Genomic DNA, 19,443 nt, shown 5'->3' with positions numbered 1-19,443 from the left:
GAAGTTCGAATCAACGAGCTTGTACTGTATTCACTAATCCTGTGCACATCTGCATGAAGCAGAGTGCTTTAAGATGCACCCGTGTTAAGGAAGAATGCAGTCAAGCTGGCAACAGCTTGCGACAGATGGCTATGAAAAAGAAGCTGTTTTCTGAAGCAGGTGACGTGCTTGTTTTTTTTTTTCACATAAATGAATAGCAACAAATGTGTAATGATGCATTGACAATCTTATTCACAGTATTGACATCACCTATTTAGTTATAGCTCGAGGATTAATTGCATCGCTATCTGCCATGTAGACAACTATTAACATTATAGCGTTAAGAGCCCTGTGTAGCAGAAAATGCAATGTCGGCGTGCCGTGAGCTAAAATTCCCGTATATATTAAAGTATATGTATATGCCAGGCCTCGCTATATAACATGCAGTATATACGTGTTATATTGCCATATCATTCTATTACTAAAGTTGATCATACCTTGTCTTACATTCTTGTCAAAGTTATTCCTCCGAATTTCGAGAATGACAACCCACAAACAAATGTCGTGAAACAAAACACACCGACAGTGCATGCCTTTTATCTTAAATCTTCTCAGACTGAAATATTAAAAGTGCAAAACAATAACAGAAACGTGAAAACGGTGTAATTTTTTGGCGTGTCTGCGCACTACCTCCATGATCGGCCCACACAAGAGGCGGCGTTTCTGCGAGAAAGCTCGCCTTCGTACATAGCGTTCGCTGCCAGTGTTTCCTGGTAAACATTGTGGTTATATGAGCTGCAGTTGCCCTTAAGCATCCTCCAATATTTGTATGGGCATGCCAAATATGAAAGAATGCAGAATGGTGGCAAATGCAGTGGACAGTAACAAAAAAAGAAAACTCACTTTGTTTATTGGATAGTGCAAATTATCTGCACAGCACATACACAACATAAAGGTGTCGGAACAATAGAGAACAGTCAGCCTTTTAAAACACGAAACAATACTAGACAAGTTTCGAAAGCGCTCTTTGCTGTAGCGCCAGTTCTTCTTGCTGGTGCACTTTGCAGCTGCTACACATTCCTTAATAACAGTTGCTTCACCTTCAGGAATGTTCAAATTGTCGAGCTTGTCATCAAGGGACTCTTCCGACATTGTTGACAGTTTTTCCCGAAAGGGCATAAGCTGGGATGTCAAAGAGCCCACTTTCTTTCTCAGACTATCAACAGATCTCTTTTTGCATACTGTACTCTTCTAAAAATCATCACATCAGCCTTTTGATTGCTGGCCAATCGAAAATATTGCAGCGGCTGCTTTTGTTTTTCCTTGTCCAGCCTACGCTTCTACCGCTGTAGGAGGCGATGGTGCCACAGGTAACTGAGTCCGTTTTGGCGATGCTCGACAGGGCCTCGAGTATCCATCGATGACTCCTCGACGGCAGCAGTAGAGCTTGATGAATCTCCGTCAGTAAGGTGGCATTTCTTGGCGGGAAGGTAAACACGGTTCGCAGGCGGTTTTCTTTTCTTCACGGTCAGTCAAGTGGCTTGGGCAGCCTGGAAATATTGTTGAGAAGGCGTCTTCTGCCAAAGCAGCCCTCCTTGGCGCACATACAAGAACATGTCCTTTGTATAGCGCTTCCTACTATTTGGTGAAATATAGCGCATCAAGATGTTTTTCACAAACATAATCTGTTGCTTGCAACTCACGAACTCACGATCCTTTCGTGGAATAGCCAGTCGCCAAACTTTCAAGCGGTCCTCTTCCTTCGGAGCAGCTAAAAGGGGCGCCTTCTCCGTGCACAAATTGTAAGCAGAGTACATAACCCTTCTCGCCTGTCTCATATTCATTTGATCTACTACTTACTCCAAAAATCAGACTGACAAGTGCGATCAACAGTGATGAAACATAAGCACAAACCAAGAAAAAACTGACAGCAGTTGTCATCTGTGCAGCTTTGTAAACGACGCTGCCTCCATGGACGCAGCTCACGTGGTTAGGAATTGAAAGCCTCGCGGCATCTAGTGCGCGCTGGTGGAAAAAAAAGAGGCGGCGCTTCTTTTTCCGCATGGTGGCTGCGTGGCAGAGGCGGGGCATCATTTCACCTAGCCTATTCTAACACCATGGTGTGGGCTTTGTGCACATTGTTTGCTATAATAATATTACATTCGCAGCATTTGCTGTGTGACAGATGCGACAGTTAGAATGCCTACGCAGCATGATCACATGCGTTGCATGCACAAGTGCAATATAACCCTCATCCTTCTAGGCCTTCTGCCGTGAGCAAGTGGCATATTTAAATAACTGAAGTTTTCAATGTAAGTTGTACCATAAAATACGCATAGTACAATGGAAACATGAGCTGGAGACACGATAGCTGTTGTATCGCCGCTGCCGCCATTGCTGACGCCGTTCGGCAAAGAATGGAGCATACATGCACTGAATGTGGCATACCGCAGCTTCAATGCTCAACAATGGCGCACGTCGCTCATGTGCAAGTGCCCAAATCATAGAGTGCAAGCACTCATTGCTGTTCTGCGTTTGGCCCCGTAGAGAGCGCTGAAGCAACTTTTTATCAGGAAGTCTCCGATATACAGGAAGCAGGGCCTTACAGACCTGAGGACGCAAGCTGCGGGGATGTTTTGGTGCAGGCTCGCCCCTAGCCTCTGCAGCGTTCGGCCGACACCAAGAGTTGGGCTCTGTTGGGCAAAAGGTGTGGCTGGCCACTGCATCACTTGAAGTGACGTGACAGTATGTGACCATCACGCAAGGCATCGTCATGCTTGTGCGTCTTCACGGCCCAGCTGAAGTAAGAACTCTATTAATGAGATCGCCCATAGGCCGGCCCTTTCCACTGAGGCTCTTCAAGCCAGGGCTTTTGCACTTGGCGACCAAATTGCACAGAGCAGATCCCATCCGCTTCTTTACGTCAACGCAGTCCTCTTTCTCAATGGGAATGTAGCCGTATACGTTGTCTTCTTGCAAATCATGTTTGGCTGTCTCCATCCAAAAGCACAGTTCTGTACCGGAGGTTCAGTTGCTCCCGGGACATCCTTAACAAGATGAGCGCAGCCTCTGCCTCCATCTTGCCGCTTTCGTTCCTGTGTTCTTCTGGCACAAATGGCTATCCTTCTACTTTTCATGAGACCTTCCTTCGGGCCTGATTCACACCCGGCACAGAAGTTACTGAGGACAACATAGTCCAAAACAAGCCCCTTGAAGAGCACAATAATGGTGTCAACACCGATGTGAGGTGAATGGTCACGAGTCATCCACGACCCATCGTACGACACCGCGATGTTGCCTGGATTGTTCAAGTGAAGTGCCGCGTAAAGTTTGCAAACCGAACACGCACACTCGCTCGTCAGTTTCTCGGCTGCGCAGGTAGCAGCGGGCATCAGCGTCCTCTTCGTGTACGTTACACATCATTTAGCGTGGTTTGCCTGTTTCAAGTAGTTTGCATAGTGTGCACGGCAAGCACGTTCGCGCTGAATGGATTTATTTTTGGGTCTCCATCGATGCATGGTGAACTTCACTGTCAAGTGCAATGGCAGCATGTAGAGCGAAGCGAAACAGCCAACGATACTGGCGACCCTCTGTCTAGGTCTCAGGTGGTGTCAGCCATTTGACGCAAAGCGCAGGGCAAAGCAAACTGCATCAGATGCACTCACCGCCACTGTGATACAGTGTGAAACTGCTTGCCGGGGTAACTTTTTTTTGTCGTCTCCTAATGCGCCCTAAAAATTTGTTAATGAAATTTCTTTTTCCTGGTGAACTGTCTGGAGGACGATTACCAATTCTGCAAATTTAACATAGCCCCTAAAATAAAAATAAAAAGTTAATTAACATATTTAGTTAATTATCAAACTAATTAAAGCAGTCTGCCTCTTACCTGGTGCCTGCCGTAGCCCCCAACATAGCCTCCAGGGCTGTGTTCTAAAGCAAGTTACCTTTTTTTAAAAATTTTTGGACCTAAAAAAATTGATGTAGAATCTCCTCGGGGAGTTATCTGAATTACAGTGTACTAGAAGGGGGAAGTGTGTCGTGCGGCGCCGGAAAGAGGGTCCTTCTTACGATGACCGCACTGCGCGCCACCAGAGGGCGTTACTGACCACAGGAGCGCTACGCTCGCCGCAGTGATACCTTGCGAGTGGTTTGCGTGGCTGATTTTTGTATCGTTCCGAGTTGTGCGCAAGTGTGGCTGTTTATGCAATTAATAACCACTGCAACGCCACCTAATCATGAAATCTAGCCCTTCCACACAGGCAGCAGCAGTTTTCTTGCTATAACGGCACTATACCCATCTTCTGGGCTTTCCGGTCTTGTAAGCGCTTTAGAAGAGTCATTTACCGTTTTCTTCAGTTCAAAGAAAACGAATGCAGAAAGCATGCAAGAATTTGCTATGTTCCTCCAAAGTGTTGACCTGCCAAAGTCAGGGTGTGACACACATCACAAAGAGTTGACACTTAGTATAGTGAAATTTTATGTACTTCATCGTTTTCCGCGAAGCGCCCGATCACAATTTAGTGCTGTCATTCTCACCAGTCGAGCCTGTTCTTTTTTTTAAATTCAGGAATATTATTAAGCAGTGACATACCTTCAAGTGGTATTGGATGAATTTTAACACATTAACTCATAGAGCTTAAACATCTCTATTTAATGCATATGAGTGTCTGTGTTCGGTCATGCATGTTTTATATCTTTTATATTGCTTCACATGCTAAACAGTCGGAAGCTTCAAGTGAATGCATCGCGTGTTGCTTCTACTTTTGCGACTGGTCGCGCACAAGGAAAGCACCGACAGACAAACATAATTCTGAACTTTATTTCTAATTCAAAAAATTTTCCGCCCAGCTGCTCCTTTCGATTAAACCAAAATATCTTCACAACGAGACACAAACTTAGTGAAAGAATAATATCGTGGTTTCCCACGTAGAAACCCAGAAATTATCGATTACTACAACCCCACCTGTCAAGAAAGCTGCTCAATTACATCGCCTCAGCTTCAGGTGTTTTCGCCTGTTGTCTCTTGGAGCTGCGCTCCTGTTCAATGACTTAGCATAGAATCGAAACAGAAGTACATAAAATTTCACTATACTCATGTCAGCTCTTTGTGATATGTGTCACCTGACTTGGCAGGTCAACACTTTGGAGGAACATGGCAAAGTCTTGCATGCTTTCTGCGTTCATTTCTTTGAACTGAAGAAAACGGTAAATGACTCTTCTCAAGCACTTACAAGACCGGAAAGCCCACAAGAGGGGTATAGCAGACCACCATAATCACAATGTCTAATGAAGTCAATATTGGTATTTGAATGGCCCTGTCCTTGCTTATTGTCAAGGCCCATTACATGTACTACAAGCGGTTTTATCTGGCAACTTTCCTAGCCACATAGCCTGCAACTAATGTATTAGCGGCTTGAGCTGTGGTGAGTGAAACACCTGCTATGATCTTCAGGTGGAAGAAAATCAACAGCTTCAACGTTACCGAGCTTCCTATCATCAACAAGGCAGTCAAGTGCATTTATGGGGTTGGCTTATCCTGGCTTGACTGACATGCATGTCCAACTAGTGAATTGATCACTTCAGGGGGCTTCCTGTCTTTGGGGCTGTGCTCACCTAAAAGGCCAGTGCATTCACAGTGACCAAGAATTGGGTAGGTGTCGGGTGATCTTGCAGAGTTGCATTGTCGCACAATCCCAAAAGTTTTCCAACTGTCCTGATCAGCCTACAGGTTAGAAGATAAACGGAAACTGCATGTGAGCTAAGGTACTTGGCAATGTCCAGTTCAGCGAAGGGTAACCCGCAGGCCCTCGGCAGGCTGTGCTCAAAAATCCGTATTTGGAGCTATGAGAGTGCGACTCCCACTCGTTAAGAAACGCTAGAAAACTCCTAAAAGCCAGCTTCAGGAGTTCTGGTTGACGCTGTTGCTGGCACCGCGACGTATTTATTTGATTAGTTTGAAACCTCAAAATGAAAGCTTCTGTCACATTTCCCGGGTCATAGAGTCTTTCAATTTGTTTTCGGTAGGAAAAACAGTCCTTAAGTACCTCATCACTAAAAAGGAGGAGTAACTGGCCTACTCTTTGTTTCTCAAAACCGTTGGGAAAAAGATGCAGCCTGCTAACATGTGGCATAACTTCAAGGTTACACTTCTTATCTAATTTCCATGCTTCCTTGATGTAATCAGCATGGACTTTCTACTATGTTTTTTAGGTATGTGGCGCCACACTGTATCGTAGTGCACCACTACTACCTGCTACCCTACCACTTCCATGCATGTTAGAGTGACTGGGCAGGCTTTGGCACAAAATTAGGTTGTTTTTCTTCTGGGTTGTGGCACGTTGTATGGCGCGTTGTTTCGACCGTGGTCCCCGCGACGTTTTGGACGCTTTCTAATCTGTGCGAACAGGATGGCGGCCCTACTCGAAGACGTCCACGAGGGCTTAGGCTTGCCACCGCAAGCGAGTCGTACGGCATGTGTGAAGGGAAAGTACGCGTACTATCACTACGGCTGCGACGGTGTCGACGACAGAGTACGTCTGATATCCCTACATTTTTACTCAACGACGTGCTGTGCGATGCATGCTTTAGGTTAACGGGCTGATTGATGCTCACGTCTTGTGGTTGTTTTGCACCGGCGCCTCGCATTGCGGCGGTGCAGTGTGAACTTAAACGGAAACAGCGCAATATCAAAATTTTGGTTACCTTGATGACATGCATGGTTTCAGCGGTGTGTGTTGTCGAGGCAGCATATTCATTTAGGTGAACGTACTGCTGGTTCTATGCACTGTACTATAGTGGGGGGGGGGGGGGGGGGACAGAAACAACCCGGCGCCTTTCTCACGTGATATGACCGTACAGGATTATACTCTTGAAAGAATCAGTAGCAAGGTTTGCAAGATCACTGGCATACTCTGGACATTAATTTGCACTGCCTGCGAAAATACGGCCGAGCGTCTCTACAGCGAAATGACCTGTATAACGAATGAATATTTCTGTCCTGGTTCTATTGTGAGCTGTACGGTGTGTCACCTTTAGGTTGAAGTGGCCTGTATAATGAATGATTTCAGAGGCCCCAAGCACTTCGTTATAAAGTCTTTCGACTGTAGCAGCTTCATTTTTTAGCGGCAAGTGGAATAAAACAGTTTTAACATGTAAAGCGCATGTAACATGTAAAGCAAATGTAAGCATTTGCAGGTACTGTGCCTTGTTCTATTTCCCTTAGTGAACTTTGCTAGGTTCCAAAAGCAAAATTGATATGGAAGATATTCCTGGTATAATAAATCAATTAAAAAAAACGAAGCCCTCGTTTCAAGGTTACTGACATGTCTATATCTGGTACAATTTTAATTTATTTGGTTGCTTATTACTTGGCGCATTCATTTTAGATGTTCACTTCTTGCATGCTATTCTAGTAGTAAGATTCCTTATTTTTTTAGCAGCTGTGCTGGTATTCTCGCTATTATTTTTAATATCATAGTAATATTTAGTATCTGGGGCAATATATCATGGGTGACTTTGGTGACTTTGTGCAAAACACAGTAGGGCAGTTGTAGCATGGTAGGAGCTTCTCAGAGAGACAAACCCTTCGAGATGGTGACCTGAGAAGGACTAGGGATGCAGGAGGTCCTTGTGGCTGCAGTTGTGACAGAACTTCTGTGATGCCTGCGGCAATATGGAAAGCACTCAGTGTTGCCACATTCTTTAACAAATGTCAAGTTACCATTATACGCCAGTAGTTCAGTTTCAGGAGGTCCAAGGTGCTGTTGGCACCTCTTGTACCAAAAAGCAGGTTCAGAGAAGTTGAGCTGACCTGGTCAGTGTGAATATATTGAAAGTAATACGAGTAAAATGAGTATGTTTACCCAATATTTTTATGCCTTTACTGTTAGCAGTGCACTTCTGCTTATGTTATGAATCGTTTACCACTCGTACTTAACTTCAAGGTTTTAAATCGTGTTGAAGTCACTCGGTTTTGCATGATCTGCATTCGAGTTAATTTTGTGATGTAGCGTACACGCATGTGCAGCTAACATAGATTGCACTAGCTGGGTTAATGTAGACAATAGGATGCAACCTAGAACACTGTGGTACACCTGAAGTCGTGCTCTGTATCTGAGGCTTTATCAAATCTGCACATATTGAGTGTGGCCAATAAGGAAGTCGTTAGGTCCTAGTATTTATATAATTTCTTCAATTAGTTATTTGATACATGATCAAACACCTTAGAAAAATCAAGCAGGTTAGGTCTGCTTGTTTTCAGTTCTCTATGCCTTTAGATAATTAGGTAGCTCTACTAACCATGTTACGGTATACTGACCTTGCCAGAACCCATGGTGACAAGGTGGTGATATACTTTTTTTTTTCTGGTGCATTTGGTTATTTGTGTAAGAATGACATGCGCAAATAGCATAGGTACAACACAAGGTTATTGACCCGTGATTGGAAAGCTGTTTTACTTCCTGATTTTTGTATTGGAGTTATCTTTGCCATTTTCTCTCTCATTCATTTGTATGTTACTATAGTGATGGTTTAAAGATTATGCATAAAGTTGCATGGCAATTTAGGCACTGCTCTAACAAAATGTCTCAAGAATCTTTTAAGGAGCATTAAGCTAGGGGGCTACTTGTACTTAGCATGTGGTTGTCAAGAAGTTGTGAAAAAACTCGCACCATTTTTGTATAAAGGTTTGCAGTGAAATTTATGATGGGCTGTTTCAAGATGTTGTGCGGTACCTTTCATTAATGATTTGCCAGTCGCATGTCAAACATCTTCGTCATCCCGTTTCTGCTTCAAACCAACAAATGACGCTTGCTGCCTGCCATTCAGTGTTGGCCGAAGACATTTAGCCAGAAACTTCGTACTGAATACTGACACTCGGCAAGAAAACTTTTTTTTTTCTGGTATGTTGCCTGTAGGCAACACTCCTCAATAAAGGGTCGAGTTAATGCTTACCTTAACCTTTATTTAAAGCAGTACATTTCTTGCAATTTAAAAGTATGCTTGTAAATTAGCTCAACCTATTTTAATCCTTTTGCTTTCTTCATTGGCTTGTTCTGTCTTTCTTAATATTTGTTTTAGGTGTACACTTTTTAAGACCTGCTAGCTTGAAATGCAAACTCCTAATATTCATTTTTTGTATATTGCACATGTACAAACAGGAGATGGTTTCAACCATGAGAGCTCGTCCTGAAATATTGCATTTGATGGTGCTGTTGTATTTTTGATATAGTATGAAATAAATCAAAAGGAAGATATTTGTTGTAACAAGTCAGTTGTGCCCAAGCCACTGATTAGTGTGAAACGACTTGCAGTTGAGCTGCTTGGTTGAAATGGGAAGAAGACACAGTAGCTAAAAGTGAAGAAGGGAAAGATGGGGCTACTGCACACACCTTTATTTGTTGGGCAGGACTGCACATTACAAACATCAATGCGTATGCACATAAAGGTAAAAAATAATGCTGCAGAAGTTGTTGCAATAGCCCTATGTAACTGAAAGGGTTGTGGAACTTGCTGTGGTTGTATCGGAAAGTCTCCTTGGGCCGCAAATGATATGCTCTAAAAAATGCTGTAGGACCAACCTTGGGGTTGACGTTGTAAGCGACAGCTTTGCAAGCGTTTCTCAGTGGATCATGTTATGCAGTAATGCACACATATGTTTTGCATATTTGCATATGTTCATGTTTATTGTTTTTTGTAGTAGCTTTCATTAAATGTTCATGCCTTCTTTTCTTTCGTCCATCTGATTTTTTTTCTGCTACCTCTTCAATCTGAACCTGTCCATATTTCCACTCTTCTTCACTACTGCCGCTGTGTCTGGAGATGTTAGAGATTCTCTTTCCTTCCTCCTTTGCTCATTTGGTGGCATATCAAACATGTTCAACCTCTGCGTGGCATTGTTTACGTTCATCCAGATTCACCGGGGGAGTCCTCCTTTGGACTGCTCATAGCAGAGGGCTGAGAGAAAACCACTGCAGGGCACTCCCTTTGTACCCCATAATATGCATATCTCATGTCATCGCATTGGTAGAACCATTTGTGACATGTACCATGACGAGTTGGAACACGTCCTCAATTTTTTAAAAATAATTGTTGCTATGTGATGCGCCTGATACACAGAGTAAGCGGCACCTTTATTCAGCATTAAAACATGTTTAGTAACAAGTCACAGTGTGCTTGACCTTGTAGAAACGAACCACAGTACGATGAGAGACATGCAGCGAATTTTGAGGACGAACTTCTTTCTTCATTGTCAGCTAGAAGAGGCCCACACTCACTTTTTAACTGTTGCAATGTGACGTGCCAATCGCCTGAAGTGATGGCTTGCTCGAGTTAATTCTGCCTTTTCAGATGTGTGCATGGTGTAAGGGTTAGAGCATTGAGCTTCTGTGCCGGGGCTGGAAACTGACCATAAAGCATTTTTATTTATTTATTTTATTTCTTTCTAGTGACAACTAGTGACATACAGTGTCACATGTTGGCCAGAAGCAGGCAAACCGCTAAGTGGGGAGAAGAGCCAAAGAACGCTATCGCTTTAAACAAAAGCTGTGCATGTTGCCTTGAGCTCTGCTTGAGGACCTCTCGATCCCGCCGCTGTGGCCTAGCGGCTGTGGCGTCGGTGTTGCCGAGCAGGAGTTCGTGGGTTTCATTCCAGCCTGCTGCGGCCATGTTTCGATAGGAGCAGAATGCAAATTTACGGTGCATTGGGTGCGTCTTAAAAAAAGGCCAAGGAGACATCCACTACGGCATCCCTCAGCTCACTCTGGACCTCTGGAACTTGAAACCTCACAATTTATGTTTTAGTTCACGACTTCTTAACTCTGAGCTGGGCGGTGGGTAAGCTGTTGTAATGACTGATTTTTCTGCTCGCCTACAGCATCTCGTATTGTGAGCCCTGATGTGATTATTATTATTATTATTATGTAGACTGAAACATTTGAGGTTCCTGTGCACAAGCAGCAGCATGTGGTAGTAGGAGCCCCGTGTTGTGCTTGAGGCTGTTGGAGAAGCCAGTTAAAAAATGCTTTGGCAGCTGATTTGAGAGTCTTATCTGCTTGGGTTAACTGCTGAAAATGAAAGTTCCTTTCAGACAAGAGACAAATGCATGTTGGATGATTTCACTGTTCACTTTGAACATGGAGATTATGATTGCAGTACAGCATGGAAAACAAGCCACCTAGCTATCAGCAGCAATCAGTGACGTGAGTGCAAGTTTATCATCAGTTGAGAGATAAGGGCTATCTCAGTCTGTCATGCCAGTTGGTACACTGCACCAATCTTGTTGATGTCAGTTGTCATTCAAATGCCACTGACGAAGTGCTGAATAATCATGGTACACTTTTTGATGGTGACACTGATCCACCAAAACCCTTAATGTGTGGCTCCAAAGGAAAGTGGGGCAACCGATCATCATGCTTTTTTTTTATGAAACCATAAAAGAGTCCTTGGTCATCACCTGTGGGTTCTGGTTGAAAAATTAAAGGGTGATGTCTACACTTCTTTGTTGGCTACCACAAGTGCTACCGGATGACAGACATACCACCAGTGATAATTCCCTCCGCATCTAAGACACATGCACTACTTATCAGCTGACCCAAAGAGGCGTTATTGGCAAATTGAACTCAGTGCTTTTGTTGAATGCTTTTGGGGGGGATATCTAGCGGGCTTAATGAAACCAAATCCTGCCTTTTAGTTTGCACTCAGCCTCACCAAAATTTCATAAACTAATAGATACCACTGCGTCGGTCCTGCAGCAGTAAATATGCAGGGTATACCTAGATATTTCTCATTATTTTCTCAGCAACATTTGTGGAAAACACCTAAGATGGCTTCTATGAACTCTCCAGGAAATACAGTGCTCTAGCCCCATGCTGAAGTTGGGAAAGTTCCACTTTGGTGTTGAGGAACTCCAGTACTTAATTCTGTGAGCCATGAATGTGTGCAGTCTTATCCAGATATGATCACAGCCATCACAAATGGAGGCTGTCAGGTGTTTCTGGTCAAAGGCCCAGTGTTTCTGAAAGGCTTATTGCAAATTCTGCATGCATAGCCTCACAATTAATGGGCAGTACAAGAAAACACAATGCCTTCACTGTCTTCTCTTTTCTGTCTCCTTTTCAAGAAATGTAATTCGCGCCATAATCAAGTATACCTAGAAAACACAATGCCTTTGCATGGGCTGATCCATCGCAACTGCATTTAACAAGCTCCGGCAGTGCTGGTAAGTGCCTCCTCTGCATGATAACTTTGACAAATAGATTTCAACCAGACTCCATACGGATGCCAGCAGCGTTAGTCTAGGTGTTGTGCTCATTTAGTGGCAAGAGTGTGCCAATAGAGTTGTGGCATATGCAGATAGAATGGTATCATATTCTATGTCCCATAACTCAGCAACAAAAGAAGAATGGCTTGCTATAAAGTTCTGCCTGTATTAGAGTGGCTGTTCCAGTGACCACCACTACCTTTGCTGGCTAACCAATTGGAAGAATTCTTCTGGTCAACTAGCATGCCATAGTACAAAGTTTCAAGAAGTTGACATGTCAGGGGTGACAAACCCCTATGACAGCATTTTCGAAGCCAAATGCCACTCTAGTTCACTGTTCAAGCTGGGAGCCACAAATAATGAAGATGTGGCTTTTACGGGTGTTTACACAACTACCACTTTCCAGCAGCAATGACTAGATTTGAAGTTGATTGGCGACAGTTACTGTAACGTTTGCTGTTATCTGGTTCTCATTCGCTATAGCTTACATACCTTAACATATAGTATTGCTTGTGCTTTAATTTTACTTACACGGTAATTCTGTATGCATAAAAAGCATGCAGGTCAAATGTGCAATAGCATTAGTAGTAAGTCAACACTGGCACTGTTACTTTATATTCTGCTGTCTTTATCCGAGTTGGGCTTTGTTCTAACTATCAGTATGTCACATATCTAGGCAAAGAAGTCTGTCTCTGGAACCTCACCTGCTTTCACAAAAATTTATAGATATCTACTGGGGATGTACTTTAGTTTGTAGAAGTCTGGTCACTAGTCTGGTCTACAAGTCTGGTACAAGTCTGGTCACAAGATGTCTTATTGAGGTCACTTTCAATAAATTTCTTTTGTGAAGGCATGCCAATGCGTATTGGAGGTAACGCTTATCTTGTGTATGAAGCAGTATTGATCAAAATGATCTGCCCATCCGATGTTTTGTCTGCTACTGCTAGTTGAGCACCAAGGCAATACTTTCTCTGAATGAGGTGGATGTTACGTCGCATATGAAGCAAACAGGACTATGGCAAGAATAAATACCCATGTGGAACTGAAAAAAAGAAGACAGGATTACTTCAGACCATCTTGTTAGTGGGCACGCCATTAAAATGGTCTCGCCACATTTTCCCAGTTCCTGCAGTTTGTGCATTGTGATATATTGTTTCCTTTTACAGCGAAGCTGTATATGGCTAGCCGATTCATCAGTCCGTTACCTGTACGCAGAAGCTATCGTCATCAGCAATGGCTCGAGCGTCGTCTTCTTCCACAGCTGGCTCGTTGGCGCCTCTCGCCACAACCACGCGAACGCGCCCATGCCACTGCTCCCGCATTCGTCGTTGTCGTCTTCTTCCGCAGCTGGCTCCGTTGCCGCTCATCATTCCAGCGTAGAATTTCACTTCTCTTCTGTCGTCGTAATGGGGAGGCCGCATTTACGGGGGTATGAGCCATTGCTTAAGGGAGTATGAGCCATTCGTTGTCTTAAAGGACGGGCAGATTTAATTTTGAAGCAATTTAATTTTGAAGAATCACAAGCGGCAATGGCGACAACGGTGGACTGTGAGCATACCGCCAGTGACGTCGTTCTCTCCGTCACAGCCGAACTTGTGTGTGACCTCATTAAAAAAACGTTTAACCTTGCACTCGGCCGCACAACGCTTGAAACAGCGAAGCTGGGCGATGGTAGCCCAGCATTTTCCGGAAGTGCGCGCAAACTTTTCATCTCATTACTCATGATGATTAGTGGAATCTCGATGATACGAATCTCACGGGGTCAAGAAAAAAATTGTATTAGCCGAAATTTATATCATCGAAACACAATTAAAACTAGCTAAATTAAAGAGTCAAGAGGTGAACTCACTCAGGCACACGTACGTAAAAAGCATTTACAGTATAGACCACTTATAACCTAACCGTGTATAGTGCAGAACTGGCTACAACGCGGCCTTTTCCGACTCCCGTTTACCCTCCCATAGAACTCCATGTATACGCATACCGCTTACAGTGCAGCCGCTTGAGACGAAATTGCGGCTTCCGCGGGAAAATCTCGCCGACAAGGGCGGTGGGGGGGGGGGGGGGGCGGCTCCTACTCTGCCAACAAATGCGTTCTTGTACTTTGCGCCTGTGCCGGCTGTCGGTGTTATCGCGCGCACCGCATCTTGAAAGTGATCTCCACGCGGCTCTGACCTTTGGATGCGCTGTGCTTACGCCGCTCAGTTTCCGTAGAAGCGATTGACCGCACGAACCTTCGCTTGCTACGGTGGCCGCGCGCGTGGGGAAGCGCGGCCGCCGCGGCGAGCGAAGAGACAAAAAGAAAAGCACAAAAGCAACAAAAGCGTCACCGCTTCAAACTCTTCGCGCCCAGTCGCAGCTTCCGCACTGTCCGGCGCCCTGTCGGCGCCTCCGCACCAAAAGAGAAAGGGAAAACGCGCGTGACTACGCGCTGTTCTCTTTTGCGGCCGTCGGTGGGGCGGCGTTTATTCATATCAACCGACGCGGGTCGAAAATCGATTCGTAGCAACCGTTCTCTAGCACGCTGCAAAGTAATGGGGCTTGGCCGGGACCTCAGAAAAATTCGTATCATCTGGAAATTCATAATAGCCGTGATCGTATCATCGAGATTCCACTGTAGTTTCTTTTCACGCGTCTCGGACTTACGGCCGTCACTGCGTGTTGCATAGCGCAGCTTGCAACACCGATACCGTGTTGCAATGCCAACAACGGGTTCCAGCAGACCCGCTCCTTGAATGCGTCTCTCTCACTCTTGCTCTCATTTTCTTTAGCTCTCTCCCGAGCATAGCACGCAAAACCTCTTCTTCACCTTGCAGAACATGAGTGTGGGAACGGGCCAGCTGTGGACGAAGACGACGACGCTCGACCGCAATCATATCGTTTGCGTGGATGCATGTTTAGCAAGCGTGGTTGTGTTGCCTAGAGGTTACGACACTCGCCTTGGGACCGTGGATACGCGGGTTTGAATCCTGCCTCAGCAAGAAAGTTTTTCTTGTATTTCTTGATAGTTTCTCGATACGAACCACAAATTACGGCTGGCTTAAACAGCTTCTCTGTTAAAAACACAAAGACGTAACCAATAATTGAGAAAGACTTTAATGAATAGTCGGGATTAACCCAGTGATAAACACCGGGGCCGCATGTTTCAGCTTCGCTGGTTAACCATCTTTACGGAGTGCTTGGGCAGTGATTTTTCTGTGTTTCTTTTCTCTAACAGCACAGCATTTGCTTTTTATGCTGGGGATTTTTTAAATTTTGCTTTCGCATGCCAGAAGATATGTGCAGTTTGACACTTCTCAAAAGTTATTTCGTGTTTATGGAACTTACTATTCTTTTTTTCTCAAGCAGAATAAACTTTGCATTTGTTGGAATGACAAGCTGTAAGAATTCGTTTGCATTAAGATATACCTAAATTTTGACAATGCCTTACTCCGCAGCATTCTTTACAGCCTAAAATAGGCTAGTAAAACCACAAAAAAAAATACGAACAAATAAATAAACATTTTTCTCAGAAAAGTATAGGGTTTTGCATGTTGTTTATTAAAGCCTCTGTGTGTTCACATATTACGCTCAAGTGATTCCAGCGTATTCAGATGCTGCACATGTGCCTTCCTCCAGGGCTGGGGCTGTGGCTACCGAACCTTGCAGACAATCTGCTCCTGGGTGGTATATCAAAAGCACAAGACAGGGGTGAGTGGACTCTACAATTAGCAAGGAGTGTTGTATTAAACAACAGAATTGTGGCCAAGGTGAAGGCAAACATAGTTCAGAATGGCAGCAGATCAGGTGATCTGGTGAGATTAGGAAATCTCCAGGCATACGTCATATTCAGCTGATGCGAGATGAGCATAATTGGAGACCACTGGGAGAGATATTCATCATGCAGTGGATATAAAATAGGCTGGTGAGCAGGATGATTCGCATCAAACTGCTTCTGACCGGCTGTATGCTTATCAGCAAATTTGGGCTTGTTTTTGCCCAGTAAGATTCTCCAGTTGCCGGTCATGGTTTATTTATATTGCTTGTATTTATATTGCGTGTATTATTTATATGCTCGTCATGGTTTATTTATTTGTCAAATTTTATTTATATTAATGCATTGATAAGCCCTTTCACATAGAGAAATCTTGCTCTAGAGAATATAGCTTATGTCTGTACTTTCATGGGAAGCAAGAACAAGCCAAAAGCTGTCACTACCATTGACCATTCAAAACTAGCTCGGTATGCAGTAATAATGACAGAAGAGGAGAGAAAACTGGGGAAGTTGACACTGCTCCAGAATTAGAACTGACCGCACTTGGGTTGTATTGTTCACGTTCATCTATGCCACACTGCTAGTTTTAACCATCAGTTATGACTGTTTTTGCTTAGCGTTATTTCAAAATGAGCCACCTCCTTGAAAGTGGCTTTTTGCTTGTGCTTACTTAATGAAATATCCTGCTGGTTTGTTTGGAGATGCCTCGGTGCCATAGCTAAAGCACAATCATATTGACAACAAAGCCATGAGACACATACTATGCTACTTCCAACAGTTTGATCTTGGAAGCAAATGTGTGCCATAATATATAGGCTACATCACTAACACACCTCATTCACCACACATGCATTATTTGAGACAATTGATATAAAAACAATAAAGCATATATTGCGTTGACATTTTTGTGTCTTTGAAGATGCCACAGCACCTTCTGTGTGAATACTATTTACATATGCATCCTTACCTTGGGCTATCCTTTGTTCCTCTATTATCTCACGTGTGAGTTTAGTAGTAGATGGTGCTGCGTATCGAGAGCGAAGCACGGGAGAGGAGCGTGGCTGCTGTACGCGCCTTGTATATGACGTGGTTTAGTTATTCATATATACATGGATAGTTATTGTGGAGGAGTTCTGCCTGGTTTTAATATGCTCGCCCTGAGGTTCAAGGCAATGTCTATGTAACCTATATTCTAGATTTTTTTTGTGTGCTCCCTCTTTGTCAGTAATGTCCCCGGGAGCCTGCGGCTTTGCCAAGCTGTCACATTAGGCAGCTGTATCTGTTGGGTCTCCCGCATCATGTAAATTGTTACATTATGTAAACAAAGTTCAAAGAAAATTGATAATGTCATAATTATGGCTTGTTGGTTGAACGTCTTGAAGTTACAGCAGCGCAACAAGGGACAGGAAATAATGCACACAGTGCTGACTTCAAACACTTCTTTACACAAAAAAGCCGGCAGATCCCACGCCCTGTGGGAATTGATGTCATGTGAAGCAGTGTGCCTACCAAGTTAAAAGAAACGACCATGAGAGCACCATGACATAGGCGGCTGTTTCATGACCTACTTAAGACGCATGTCATGGCATGCATGTGTTATTCATGCTCATGACCATGACTTCGACAATCAACCTTTAGCCTTTTTCTTCACTTAGTACAACATGCGAACCCATTTCATTGATTTTTGAGTGTTCATATTGTCATTTCATTTTTGCCATTTCATTTTGTCATTGTCATTTTTGCTGAGTCATGGTCATGAATATGACTTCTACCACCATCCTTTAGTGTTTCCTTTACTTGGTACTCACGTAAAAACCCATTTCTGTTCATTTTGAATGTTAATCTTTTTTTCGCCGAGTCATTGTCATTTTTGCCGAGTCATGCTCATGACTATGACTTCTACCAGCATCCTTTAGTGTTTCCTTCACTTAGTACCGATGTCCGAGCCCATTTCAGTGGTTTTTGAGTGTTAATCTTTTTCGCTGGGTCATTGTCATGACCCACATAACATGCACGTCATGACATTTATGTCATGACCTATCACTTATGTTCGTCATACACTCCTGTCATACTATACCAATTTTGGTACCTACCAAGTTAACGAAATTACCATGAGAGCACCAAGACGTAGGCGGCTGTTTCATGACCTACATGACACGCATGTCGTGACATATCATTTATGTTCGTCGTATACTCTGGTCATAGTATGCCAATTTTGGTACATACCAAGTTAGCGAAATGACCATGAGAGTACAAAGACGTAGGCGGCTAGATAGATAGATTGATAGATACTGTCAAAGTAGCAAATGCTTGCCAAGAAATGCTTCGCATTTAAAAAGCAGACCTGTTCTTTTGGAGTCGTGAAGTGATGGAAGCCAGCACTGCATGCGTCCTCTGCAGTTCCTGCCCCTCGGTGCGCTGTTTTAATAAAAAAAAGTAAACTGCTCTTCACCCTTCTAATTTTCATCCAACTGAGAGCCTTCTTACTGAAGTGGGACTTTTTTTTTTGCAGGAGGGTGCAAGGGCTGTGCCAAGCATTGCTGAGATCCAGGCAGCCCTCGTGACGCTTGGCGATAAGGAATCCCAGTTCAGCGGGTCACGCGACTGGATTGGCAGCACCGAAGTGTTCCTCTGTCTTGACCACTTCTACCAGGTTAGCAGTGAATACTTGTACTTGAAACAGCCCATTCTTGTGTGAGATCATTGCTACGATGGGTGTATTGCCCTCTCACATGGGTCTCGTTTTTCAGCCTTTGTAGAGTCCCGTCACGAAGCTTTGAGGCTACATTGGTTTTGACTGCTTTGTGAAAGTTAGAAAAGGCAATTGCTGAGCAAGCAAAAAAAAAAAGAAGAAGAAAAGAACAATGGGGGTTGGCGGTCGATGGGGTGAGTGTTGGAAATTAATACATTGAAATTGTAGGAATTTTCATCATCCAATGCCATCTGTTGTTTTACTAAGTATTGCTTTCATGACATATTACGAGATTCATGGTAGTGCGTGCCTGTGTGTGCTCCCCAGCATACATATAGCAATACTAGATGGCAATAGAGAAGGAACACACACTGGGCAACAGGGCTGGACGGGTGGCTGCAGGACAAACAAAGTGCATGGAAAGCAGTTGTGCTGATTTGCCAAGGATAGGCTTGGCAGCTGAATTGTAAGTGCCACGGTAGTGTGGTGCCACTTTTACAGTGTAAGCTGTTATGGGCTCATTCCAATAGCCATTTCGGTTGGCGATGGTGTCCGCCGCCACCACTGCTGCCCGTGGTGTCCATTACAGCTATTGCTGGGAATGAGAAAAAAAAAAAAAAAACCCAGCTCCCCCTGGGCCCGCTGCGTGGGAGTCAGCTACTTTACAACTGAACCATGCCAGCGCTTGCTAGCATGCAGCGAAAAAATGTCCGCGAGGAAACACATGATGAGGAATGCACACCGCGTAGCATCTTACAT

General features: G+C 44.0%; 1 protein-coding gene across 2 annotated transcripts in view; it reads left to right on the top strand.

Annotated features, from left to right (window-relative positions):
* Nucleotides 1-6,251: 6,251 nt before the first annotated feature.
* LOC119465120 (ufm1-specific protease 1) overlaps nucleotides 6,252-19,443 on the top strand; it is a 67,335-nt gene continuing 54,143 nt past the window's right edge. For both annotated transcript variants that reach the window (XM_037725918.2, XM_049655591.1), the window contains exons 1-3: nucleotides 6,252-6,509; nucleotides 15,857-15,928; nucleotides 18,505-18,645. In XM_037725918.2, coding sequence (XP_037581846.1) covers nucleotides 6,387-6,509; nucleotides 15,857-15,928; nucleotides 18,505-18,645 — 336 coding nt within the window. In that variant the 5' untranslated portion in view covers nucleotides 6,252-6,386. The remainder of the gene's footprint in view (nucleotides 6,510-15,856; nucleotides 15,929-18,504; nucleotides 18,646-19,443) is intronic.

Source organism: Dermacentor silvarum, chromosome 9 (genome assembly GCF_013339745.2).
Source record: "Dermacentor silvarum isolate Dsil-2018 chromosome 9, BIME_Dsil_1.4, whole genome shotgun sequence".
NCBI lineage: Eukaryota > Metazoa > Arthropoda > Arachnida > Ixodida > Ixodidae > Dermacentor > Dermacentor silvarum.
Note: the sequence above shows the minus strand (reverse complement) of the source record. Positions and strands in the feature narration are given on the sequence as shown.